Source organism: Lepisma saccharinum, chromosome 14, assembly GCF_977018435.1.
Source record: "Lepisma saccharinum chromosome 14, izLepSacc3.1, whole genome shotgun sequence".
NCBI classification, from domain to species: Eukaryota; Metazoa; Arthropoda; class Insecta; order Zygentoma; family Lepismatidae; genus Lepisma; species Lepisma saccharinum.
Window position 1 is genome coordinate 70,036,019 of NC_139242.1, and position 13,039 is coordinate 70,049,057.

Here is a 13,039-nt window from a genome sequence, read left to right on the forward strand (position 1 = left end):
GCTGCAGCCCTGTTGTCATATTCCAGCATGCACCACAGAACTTGCAGTATAACTCGCCCTCTTTCACATTTTGATCTCACTTTCTTCTACTACAGAATATACAAGGTGGTTACGGAAGTGGAGGGAGAGGGGCTAGTTGGGGTGGGTTGGTGACTCATTCTATACACGACAATATTCTCGTCTTGGTCCAAATAGCTACAGGTGACTTATTGAATATGTATTATGCCATTCACTCTTCATTGCCATAGCAATTGCTTTACAACTTACAACTAAGAAAGCCATTTCTTGAACCTGAATTATACTGCACATTATATACGAGATATAATTTTAGTCGCTTTTCCCTATCAAGAACACATTATACCTGCGTAAATATGGTAAAAATATGATTTAAAGTATGCCAGTTAATACCAAGAGAAAGGTCAAACATTCTGAGGGTATCTTAATTTTCCTAGGCATAAGTGAAAGTAGGATAACCAAGGGTAGGGTTACCAGACGTCCCGTTTTTCCCGGACATGTCCTACATTTTAGCATTATGTCCGCCATCCGGGAGGAATTTGAAAAATATAATAAATGTCCTACATTTTGAGCGTCACATAATATTAATTAGGAAAATGCGTAACAGAAAAAAATCATGGAAATTACAAGTCTATGGACTATAAATAGTGAAATTTATTTTGATTCAATCATTGCCCAAAAAGAAAAAAATTGCCCTGCTATTAAACAAACGGGAAAACGGAAGCAATTAATGAACACAGTTTTGAGACCACTTTCTGATAACGTCACTGTTCAATGCCCGAACAGAATTTCTTGCCTTAGGGTTTATACTGATGGAAGGAGGTGTTGCCCATTGTTATTCAATATAATTTAATTGTAAAGCAGGGGTATAGAGAACAAAGCTATTCAGGGTGTCTGCCAGTCAAGAAAGCCATGGAAGTCAAGAATAGAATAAGTAAAGAAATAAATAAGTAGGTCAAGAAGTCAATAAAAAGGCAATACATTTTTCTTGTGGTCAAGAATTTTGCTATTGATTGGTTGGTTAAGTTTATTTAACTTCACTTTTTTCTGTCCTTTTAGCTAATCGCGAAGAGGAGGATGAATGGTGGTAAGATAAGATGGATGAAGGGATAATCACAAACATATAGGGACAACCGACACAAGCCCACATAAGATTATACTGGCTGTGAGTCCAGATGCCAAAGCCTCGCTTGTCAGCTAAACACAGTTCAGGATGCATTAATACGAGAAAGCAGATCTAATTCTCTTCTTAAATTCAGCTTCAGTTTTCATCTTAACTGGCCCTTTGGTAGGGGTTTTCATTAAATAAATATTTATTTTCTTAATTACTAATTTCCAACTTTACTTAAGTAGGGATCCAATAAAAAAACGTTAAGAACAGGAAAAAGTCCAGAAAAAGTCAAGAATTTTGGGTTTGTTGTTTTGGTATACACCCTGTTATTGAACTAAAAACTACCCAAGATGGAACTTCTGAAACCATTTTAAATTACGGTAATTGCTGAATATTTGTTTGCCATTACAGGTCATAATTCAAATGTTGAGTGAGTACTTTCATTACCATCAGCACAACAAACTCACGAGAGAAATTATTTTTTCATAAAGTCCGTAAAATGTTTGGTACTGTAATTTCAACTAACATAATTATAGTTTGACTAAACCTGAAATTTTGATAAAAATTGTCTCCTCTGAGAAGTACCACTTAAATTATGTAGTAAGAGATGCATTGATTATATGATTGCGAGTTTTGAAATTTTGCACTTAAAAATTCATTGAGAATTAATTTTTTTAAAACTGAAAAGTGTCATTTTTCAACTACTTTCTAACATGTTCTATAGAAATATGTATTATTTATTGAGAATGTGTTGTGTCCTACATTTCGACTTGATGTTCTACATTTTGGGACAGCATGTCCTACATTCCCCGTACAGCAATCTGGTAACCCTAACCAAGGGGGTTAACATCTTAACCCATATCATACTTGTCAACTAAAAGTGGATAAAAGGTCAAAAGTTGTTAAGAAAGGTTGTATCATCTTGTTGAAACACACAAGGTCATCGTCTTCATTTTTTGTTCAATGAAAGCGAGCAGGATAATGATTGCAGTCCTGCAAATCCACAAGTTAAGGAACATATCAACAGGAACTGTTACAGATTGTGTAATTATTTATTTAATTTATTATTAATGTAAACATTGAAGTAGAAAATTTCCTTTTTTTTTTTTTGTTATACTTTTTTATTACTTGTGTGTTCCTACACACATATACATGTGGCTTTGTCAAGAGCGAAAAATGAGTGGAAAATAATAATGAGAAGGTCACAATTTACAATGAAAAATCTCTGCATTTTTGCATAGGTGAAGCTGTACAGACCAAGAGAAGCAACTGACGAATGGTTTAATATATTTGTGTTGCATCAAAACCGTGCAATGCATGGAGAGAAGTGCTACGTACCAGAAGACTCTCTGCCTGACTTCCTGGACCTGGTTTTGTGGGGACATGAACACGAGTGTCGAATTCATCCGGAACGTAAAGGTTCTGAATCTTACTTCATCACACAACCAGGTATGCTTTTGATGAATTTTTGTGGTAAACATTATTCACCATTTTCATTTCATATGTTCAGTTCTTGCACAATATTATTTACAAGTGGTATTCAAACTAAGGCACATCTCCCTGGGAAGATGCTGAAGTTTTGCTGGGGAGGCACGAGAACTTCTGAATAGAAAAATCCTTTTTCTCCTAAAAGTTTAAAATTTATTAATAATGATATATTTGAATATTTATCTCCAAAACAAGCTATGCACAATTCACTTTGTAATAAACATGTTTCTTCGTACAACCTTGAGCCGACCTTCGTGTCAGAGTGGTTAACACTGCACGCTACGATGCCAGGCGTCCCAGGTTCGAATCCCATTCTGGTCTGTGTTCTTTGTGAGTGCCCTTTCATTAGTTTCATCATATCATCACTCATCCTCATCTTGCCGATTAGTCAAAAGTAGCAGAAAAGTGAATTAAACCAAGTCAATCATTCGTATAACCTTGACAAGAAATGAAGGTCACTGTGTAGGGAAAGGAGATTACTGTTGCCAAGTGGAGCAAGATTCATCAGGCTCACCAATTTGTTTTGCAATCGTAAATGAAAGTAATGTCCCTCTGGCTGGATAATGAAGAAGGCAAACCAAAACTGCAAGTGCAGGAAATATGATGAAAGGTAATTGGATTTTTAAATTTGATTGGTACTAACGTTGATAATGAAGAACAACCTCAATTCACCTTCGAAAGGAAGTTATTGCTTTGGAAAAGAGATAATGAAGATAAAATTATTGGTGATTGCTTTCCTGCATTGAGCATATTGAACAAACAAAACTTCAATAAAATGTGTATTTTTGGAACGCTTGCCGCAACTTCATTTCCACTTCAAAAAGTACTTTCCACAGGACACAGCACCACTGGCTGAGGGATCCATTCAACGGAGACCCTCCACCAGATTTTACCACAGCAGAAAAGAAGTGCCTTATTGATTTTTCCTCAGACAACACAGTGAAGACTATTGGGTGTAAGGTGTGACCCTTTCTGAAGAGACCCACATGTCACCCTCCCATGCACGTAGTACACTCTATTTTGCAGACTAGGAACGCTCTGACGTCTGGACTCGCAGCCAATATAATCCTCTGTGGGGTTTGTGTTGTGTGCTGTCCTTAGGTGTTTCACCGTTCATTCTCATCTTCCCGATTAGCCCAAGTGGCAGAAAAGAAAAGTAAAATAAACTAAATGAAATAAGCAGCGAAGACTATGTAATAAAGTCCAGCTTTTAGTATGTACTTGTGTACTTTGCTCTCTAGCTTTCACCACATCATGTGGCTTCCTCGGGGGATGGACAAGACTAGTCGAGGTTTAAAATAAAACATGGGGAAGGTAAGTTAAAAAAAGGTTAAAAAGATAAAAGAGAGGGCTCTTTAACCGATGCCAGGGATCCCAGGTTCAAATCCTGGCCTGAGCATGGGTGTTCTTTGTGAGTGTGTCTTCATCAATTTCATCATATCATCACGTATCCTCATCTTGTAATTAACCAAAAGCGCCACAAGAGCCAATTCCTAAAATTATACGATCACCCCCAAAAAGCATCTAAAAGGACAATAATTCAAACAAACATGTTTTGACATGTGCACATAGGAAGAGAATCCTGTGGAAACTGATCATCTGGATAAGATGCTGGCAGGTGGTCCGTATCCTGAAACGCAGGAGCATAATGAATTGAAGCAAGAATAGATGGGAAACTCCACATTGACAGGCCCAAGTAGAGTTTAGCAAACAAATTGCTCAAGATGTGAAATGCAACAATTATGGAGAAATGAAGATGTCAGTGAAATGAGGGAGAAAAGTAAGAATGGCATAATATAAACAACTTCCACAGGGTCTCTTGGTAAAATGCCAATGCTGGGAAACGAGGAAGAAAAGAGAGAAGGAAATATGCAGAGAGCAGGAAAATAGTGTGGGAGGAGGTTTAAAATTTTTGAATGACAAAGGAAATGATCTTGAGCCATTCAACCTCAGGGTTGAATATTTAAGAAGATATTATTAGTTTGGCCAGTGTCTCACCATCAAAGGCCATGAAGCTCCAACCTAGGCATTGCGGGTTCCATAAAAGTCAATACTGGGATCGGGAAATTATTTCCCAACTTTTCGGGATCCCAATCAGTCAGGAAATTCCAAATGGTCATTTTTTAAAGTGGCTAGTTCTTGATATTTTCTGCATTGTTAGTGTCTGACAATTCTCGGAATTGTTAGTTTCCATTCCATAAATGAAAACAAAATATCACTGAAGGGGAAATAATGTGCAGAAATCAAGATTTCCACAGTGCCGGAAATTTTTTAACATTTCTCATCTCAAAAATGTCCCAAATGTGTTGAGAAATTGTGACTTTTCCCATCTCAAACGTAGGGATTAAGAAAATATTCCATCCCGACCAAAAATTTTCTGTGCCACACACCCCTAATGAATGTCCCTTTTTCAATTTCATATAATACTTCATCTTAGTATGCATATTGATAAATCATTTACTCTGATCCAAATATGTATTCAAATAAACACAATATGTGATTACTTTGGTATTGTGAACAGGAGAGAAGACTTTCATGTAATCAACTCAATATAAACAATTATAGAGTTTAATTCACCACCTTTATAAAAACCCTGTTGTTTTCCTGTTCTAGTAGTAATTTCAGCAAAAATTATCTTTGAAATTAGAGTCTTGCCCATACACATATATGATGAAGTCGGTGATTATTGTAGCATTGTATTTATTTCGTTTCCAGGAAGTCCGGTGGCCACTTCTTTGTGCAAAGGTGAATCTGTGGAGAAACATGTCGGGATACTTTCAGTATATAAGAAGAAATTTAATATGAAACCCATAAAGCTTAAAACTGTAAGGCCATTTGTTTTAGAAACCATCACTCTGTCCGAGAGCTCCATTAACCTTGACGAAGATAAGGCGACTGGAAAGGTAAGCTGAAATATTTATGAACATAAGATTGTGTGTTTGCATTTCCAACACACATTTAATTGAATTTAGAGCCGAGTTTGTACTCCAGTAAGAGTGGAATTGATACATAAAATCTGTGCCAGTATTGTCAAGATGAGCCAATATAAGTGTCATTGATTTATTTGCAAAATTACCAATATTTCATACCATTAATTTAGTGCAAAATTGTGCCATTTTGTTGTTTTTTGTGTTTATAATTTACAGTCATATTCCCAACTTGTGTAAAGTAAATATGGAGAAACTAGTACTCACTTTATCCGCGAAACTGTTTTCGCAGATAAAGTTAATACTAGTTTCTCCATATTTATATACTACCGCGTGTCTCTTTTCCCAATTATGAAATTGTGTAAAGTGAGTGCCTTAATGTGCACTTTGTTAAAAAAGAAAAAAGGCATCACCTGGTTACATATATTAATTAAGGAGGTGAATGAAACATTCATGTTTTTCAAAGTTTGCAGTTTTATATTGGATCAGCAGAATCATATCAATCCATCCCTACAATAGTAGGACAAAAGTAGATTTTGTGGTAGAACAACTACAGTGCGTCCAATTCATTGCGAGGCCGACAAATCAGGAGAAGTGTGGCGGGCGGTGCCAGCGGAGATGCCAACATTTTTGATCAGTAAGGTCCTGCTTATTTTTATGGACATATCTTTAGCATGCAGATATTTATATTAATATTGCAAACTGAGCACTAACCTATGTTATAAGAGTTGTTCAAAGTGATGTCCACCTACATTCACACATTCCTGGCATCGTTTGATGAAATTTAGAGGTTTGTTTGGAGAGCATTCTAACGCTGCTCCAATTTCATCGAATTTTTCTTCGGTTAGAATCAGTCGTTTTTGCTTAGGGGTTATAAAATTTAACGATCCGGTTTCTCGTAATGTAAGGACAAGACGTCTAACCATCTCTCTACCTGTTAGTGAAACGCCAGGAAATTTCTGTACAAATTGCCTGCACACGTCTCGACACAAGTCTGTTTTCACATAAGTGTCATGCATAAAAATTATTTGTTCTAATGTGAACTTTGCGGCTGGCATTTCAATCGCCTCACTTGCACACAACACACACACTGCAATTATACAAATAAGTAGCACGGCAAGTAACGAAAAACCACACTTTTTCACACAGTACGAAATTAACATGCTCTTGGTTCAAGGTCCGTTCCTCACTCCATTCGCAGCTCTGTCCAGGGCACCTGTAGTCTCAAAGGGAAGAACAACTCAAGCTCAGAGCTTTCAGATTGCAAACAATGCTCACGAAAACCATTGACTTTTAACGGTTTAGTCTGCAACGTAAACTTTATACAGTGTTGCACATTCGAAACCTCCAAACAATTCCAAGCGAAGCAAAATGCTTTCGAGGGTAAACTTAAGCGGGACGTTACTGGTCGAAAATGTCGGCATCTTCGCTACGACTGCCCACCACACTTCTCCCGATCTCTCGTCCTCGCAAGAAATTGGATGCAAGGTAGTGTAATATTTCAATAATCTTGTAACTCACAATCATCTAAGAAAACCTCTGCTTTAATATTGGTCCTTCATTATCATTCCCTGCACAATGTTCTAAAGCTTGTAATATCAATTAGTGCTAATGATTTGGTCTGAAAAAATTTCGTTTTTTGTCTGGAAAAGTCTGGAGAATTTTGTGGAAAACCTGATTTTTTTTAGACACCTGTACAAAAATATATTTTCTGTGGTTGAAACTTATTTGTTCATTCAACACACAAACATATTTTTTTAATAACTAAAAAAGACAATAATGGGGGAACCCCCGAATGTATCCTAACTTCCAACCGCATACATTCGAGGGTATGCGCCTCTGATATAAACTGGGACGGCAGTTGCTCGTATTACGGTTCACCCATTATTGTTGCACACACTACCTTTATTTAAATTATCCTTTACTACAGTACACATATATATATAAAACAAATATAAGAAAAAAAAAAAGACACTTGAATTCCTTTCCTGTTGAAACATCAAGTGCAGAAAGAAGTTTCAACTAAAAGAAACATATTTTTGTATTGGGCAGAACTGAAGCCAATGTATTGGTATCAGAAAATATGGGTTGGAATTTATTCACCAATAATGTCCAATACTTTTCTAGAGTTTGCGTATGAGATCTTCAACAATAGTGCACAACACTTTTGCAGAGCCTAATTATCCTGGAAATTATTCAAAATTTGATATTTTCATTTATTTTGCGCAAGTTTTATGTGGAAAAATAGATTTTGTGGATATAGAAATTTTAATATTTTGATGTACCTTATTTACTCGAATACCCCAGGCACTTTTTTTTCCTTACAAACGTGGCAGAAAATGAGGGTGCGCGGCTTACTCTAGTATAGAGCTTATCACCAGGCGTAAACAATTTATCCTACAGAGGTATGCAACCCATTATACAAGCTTACGAGAGAACGAGTGGAGATCAAGATGTTATCTCACAGCCTGTGTCCTTGGAAAGAAAACAAAACATGTTTGCCATAATTCGTGTATCAAGTGGAAAAAATCATTCTAAATATGTCCTGGTTTAATTAAATCACAGATCTCTCCCTGCACTGCATTATGTGTGTTGTTTCTTCACCTCCCCCCTCCTCCTTTAAAAAATTGAGTCAACTTAATTCATGAAAAGCTTGCAGACAGAAGGGAAAAGAATATTCTCCTTCACCTTTTTCCAAGGGAATCATTCTGCAGTCACACGGGCACCAAGAAAAAGATAAAGACAGCAACCACGTGGATGTTTACGTCTGGCCAGTCCAGCTGCGTGGTTTGGGGTGGGGGAAGTTGTAAGACTTGTTTTGTGTTGCAGTGACTCATTTGAGTAGGGACCTTCTTATCTTGCTTCACAGATGGATGCTAAAAGCAAGATGACCACTAAAGGAAGAATATTGCAATCTTTTACAGCACATGAAAAGTCATGCGTCATTCAAGAAGCGGAGGAAATTGGAAGTCTTGCTGCTGCTCATAAATATGATATAAGTGAGAGTTGTGTGAGAGATTGGAGAGAAAAAAGAAGGAAATACTTCTAAACATGGGTGGCAATTGCATAGCTTTTCGAGGACAAAAGGCTAAATTTCTGGAAACAGCAAATTACAAGCAAATTAAGAAATTTTTAAGGGAAGTGTAAGATTGAATAGTGTCATTTTTTTTCCTTCTCTGAAATCCAGGTGCGTGGCTTATTCGAGGGCGAGGGGTACTCGAGTAAATACGGTAATTCTTCAAATGTTTTAAAGCAAAACTCTGGCAAATTGATGCATATATGTGGGCTATCCAGAAAGTAACTCACATTTTGGAATAAAAAGAAAACAAGTGAAAGTAGACATTTTTTATTATATACATTTTGAAGCAACACTTACACTACTTTTTGACATAGTTTGCCGTACAAGTTTAGGCACTTATCATAGCGATGAACAAGCTTACAAAGTCAATTGTCATAAAAAAGTTGGAGCCTGTGACTCCAACCATTTCTGCACACCAGCCTGAAGGTCTGCGTCGTGATCAAAGCGCTGTGTTGCTAGCCAGGTCTTCATGTGGGGAAACAAGTGGTGCTAGATCCAAGCTATATGGCAGATGGTCGAAAACCTCCCAAAGAGCTCTGTTATCGTAAAACGGCGATTTTCATGAATCTTGTCATTGATTTTTGCAACCAGTTCATCTGTCACAATGCTTGGTCGCCCACTTCGGTCTTCATCGTGAAAGTTTGTGCAGCCATCTTTAAACATGAGGCACCAACGCCTCACTCCACTTTCACTCATCACATCTTTACCATAAACTTCACAGAGTTGTCGATGAATGTCAATCGGTTTAGTGTCTTTCGCCAACAAAAATCGTATGACCGACCTCACTTCACAACTGGCGAGATTTTCAATCTGAGCACTCATGTTAACAATGTATAGGGGCATGCATATTTCGTTTTTGACAAAAAAACGAAATTTGAAAAACCACATTGTAGTGTTAATTTTTCATGTTTTTGAAAGGTGTGAGATGTATTTTGTGACCATGTTTTGTCACGAAATAATGCGAAATGAACTGCAAAAAGCGAAATTAACTCTTAAACACGAAATTTAGGGTTTATTAACCGATGCGGCACCTTCTGAGGTCTGAATTATCCTGAGAGTTATGCAATTCCCAGAAAATTGATTAATTCTGCTGTTAATATTGGAGAAACAAAAATTGACTCCTTTACACAGAAATAAACTTAATACTCGGATACTACATAAATGGCCTATTAGAAGTGAAATGTTAATTCTGTAGAATAAGTGTAGTTTTTAAATCAAATTTAGGATTATATTCACAATTTTAAAACCAAAATGTCTTTTTATATACCACTTTTCATGTGATTATTCACCGCTATAACACCGATATTTTATTTTATTTACCGCTTTTGAACCCGAAATTGACTCAGTTTTTATACCGAAATTTTGCTTTTTTATTTACCAAAAATATGTGCCTCTAACAATGTATTATGAACAGAGCAGAAGCAACACGAACTTCACTTGTCCACAGCTGGTTGTGCACTGAACGGACGGAAGTCACTGCACAAAATTGCACAGCTCGCCCTGCCCCTAGCGGCACCCCGCCAAAACATGAGTGACTTTCTGGATAGCCCTCGTAATTGCAGTGAAATACAAATTAATCAATATTTTGAACAAATTTTGTTACAATTTTCAAGGATTGGCATATGTGAGAATCTGGAAGAGTGTTTTTGTGTTGGTATTTAATATAAGTATAAATGATCTCATTAGATTTCTGAAATATTGATAATTCACATTTGCAGACATGCCTTTTAATTTGTTTTTGTTGTTTTTTTACGGCACATAAAAATGTAGTTTTATGCTCACTTTGAATGATGTTGATTAATCCCAGTTACTAAAATTTAGAATTGATAAACTTGATGGTTATTAATTATCCATTATCTTGTATTCCAGGTAATGGACTATGTGAAGGAATATGTTGAGGGTATGATTGAAAGTGCAACAAAACAAGAAACAGGTATTTAAATAAGACACATTCTAAAGTATAGTGTTTGTATGAATTACACATAGAACATTACATGGACATATTAGAATGTGTTTCTTTAATATACATCTTAGCACAGAAAGTATTTCTTTGTGTCAAGGCCAGACACTTGTCACTCTTATTTATAAAAGTCGTATTTGCTCTACAGGCATGCCAAATTTATTGGAGAATGTTTTATCATGCACATTGGCAGCCCCATCATGTAGAATATTAGGAGAAACATTATACATTTTCTAGAGAATTTGCTTCTAATAGCAAAAATAGGACATAAAGCAGAACTAATTCACATAGTGCGCCCCTATAATGATAATAAAACTTCTTTTGCTGAGCATGCAATGTTAATTCTTGTTTATTTGAATATTATACTTCTCTTATCTTCAGGTGAGAAAATTTATTTTTCTTTTTGCTGGTGGTGGACATTGAAACTGTCGCCCTGTGATATACTACAAATCTGGTGTATCAGTCAACTATGCCTGGGTCCCCAGGATTCTGTACTATTTTTTGTTACGTTTAAGTTACTAATTTTATTTTCTGAGAAGAGGAACAATTTTTGCTTGAAATCTAAACTAGGATAGGTTGTAGGCTTTTTTATATAATTCTGGGAGAATCGTGGAGTAGTTGGTGTTTAACCCCATCGGTGACAGAAATGAAATTTGTCTACCTGAAGAAAAGAGCACAGGTTCTGTCTTTAAATGTAGTGTTTGAATAAGTAAAAATAGAAAGCACTAGAAAATAGATAATGTCCACTCAACAGGGCATGCTAGTACAGATTCTCACTAATATGCAAGCAAGTATTATTTCAGCTATTTTCATTCGGATCATGCATTTTGCCGTGGCTCCAAGTGTACTCATTATGCATTTATAATTGGATGCCAATCGTATGTGTTCACCATTTTGCTATCTTCAGGCCATGAAAAGCAGCCTACCCTACCTCTAATAAGGTTGAGAGTGGAATACCTAAACGAGAAGCATGTCTTCAATATTGCAAGATTTGGTCAAAATTTCCATGATCGAGTTGCGAATGTTGGTGACATTGTTCTGTTCCGGAAGGAACGGGTTGGCGTCAAGAAGGAGGAGAACTTTGATGAAGATGCTATGAGAGCTGTTCTTCCAATGACAATTGTAAGATATCTATCATTTAATTTCCTATTTGTTATTATTTTCATCATTATCATCATCATCCCTTTGATGGTGACAGTGGTGGTGCAGCACTCCAGAGTGATTTTCTTTTTGTTGATATTCTTGCGAAAATTTTCAAACACAATTACATAATCTTCATGTATAATTAACTTTACTAGTAGGTGTAGTTCAGTTCTTGCAAAGATACATTGTTGATGCTAGGAGTGGTGTATCACCCCTGTTACCTTCTATACATGAGGGGAAAAAAGTCTACACTTATGCAAAATGGCATTCAAGAAGGGGACTGACCATGAATTCACTACTTGTATGTGTGAAATTTCAAGAGAAGAGAATGTCTACAGAGATTCTGAAATTGCGGACAATGTAGAAGAACATGTGACAACTCTCTCTTGAAGTGTGTATGGATCTGGTCGTAATCCAGCCTTTTTTAACTGAGTAATTTTATTTAATTTTACTTTCAGAATTGTAAAAAATTAAATAAATTACAATAAAATAAAGTAATGCATCATATAATAATTCTTAGGAAAAAACTTGCATGTATTATCATATTTAAATTGTGTACTACACCTCTGGAGTGACAAGTAACACCTGTTACCAACAAAAGGTGTCAAATTTATGTTACCAAGTGAGAGGTATTATTATTTAAATCATGTATCCTGGAGTTTTAGAAGTTTTCTTTATGAAACTTTGTGAAGACAATGTTAGCATAATAAAGCAGATGGTAAATTGAGAGAAATAATGATTTTAACTCGTGTCAGAGGAAGATTACGAATTAGGTATAAAAATGGAAGTTGGTGAGGAATTAAATGTCAGAAAAGAATACTGCATCCTTTAAGAGACATGCGAAGGCACTCTGATTAGGGAGTCAAAAACCTTGATAAAAGTTCAGTTGGGAAAGAAAAATCTCATTCGTATATAGTGTGTGTCCGGACCCAACTAAGTCCTTTGGTGTAATTTTAGGCATATCATATATGTATATATTAAATGCAGCAACATAGAGGCTGCTTAACTGATGAATAAAGCATGTGAGTTTTAATAACAAGAAATATGCTAGAGACGAAAGCAGGAAAGTTCAATTACATAGGGAATATAGCAGCCCCCTCCCCCGTAGTTGCTTGGAATTGTTATCGGCTTGAAAATACTTCATTTTCTTTAAGAGTATAATATCGTTTAATAACAGCAATGAGATTCCTCTTTATTAAATTTCTAGGTAAAAGTATATAGAGGCATGGACGTCCGGAAGTAAGGGGGGGCAAGGATGGCCATGCCCTACCCTCTGAAAAATGAATGTCAAATTAAAAGTACATATTTCATGAAAA

At 36.1% G+C, this 13,039-nt stretch overlaps 1 protein-coding gene across 4 annotated transcripts in view; it reads left to right on the forward strand.

The window, feature by feature from the left end:
- The window catches only part of mre11 (double strand break repair nuclease mre11), a 55,367-nt gene that overhangs the window by 21,382 nt on the left and 20,946 nt on the right, over positions 1–13,039 (forward strand). For all 4 annotated transcript variants that reach the window (XM_083135872.1, XM_083135869.1, XM_083135870.1 and 1 more), the window contains exons 6-9: positions 2,368–2,575; positions 5,330–5,517; positions 10,490–10,553; positions 11,488–11,702. In XM_083135872.1, the coding sequence (XP_082991998.1) occupies positions 2,368–2,575; positions 5,330–5,517; positions 10,490–10,553; positions 11,488–11,702 (675 nt within the window). The remainder of the gene's footprint in view (positions 1–2,367; positions 2,576–5,329; positions 5,518–10,489; positions 10,554–11,487; positions 11,703–13,039) is intronic.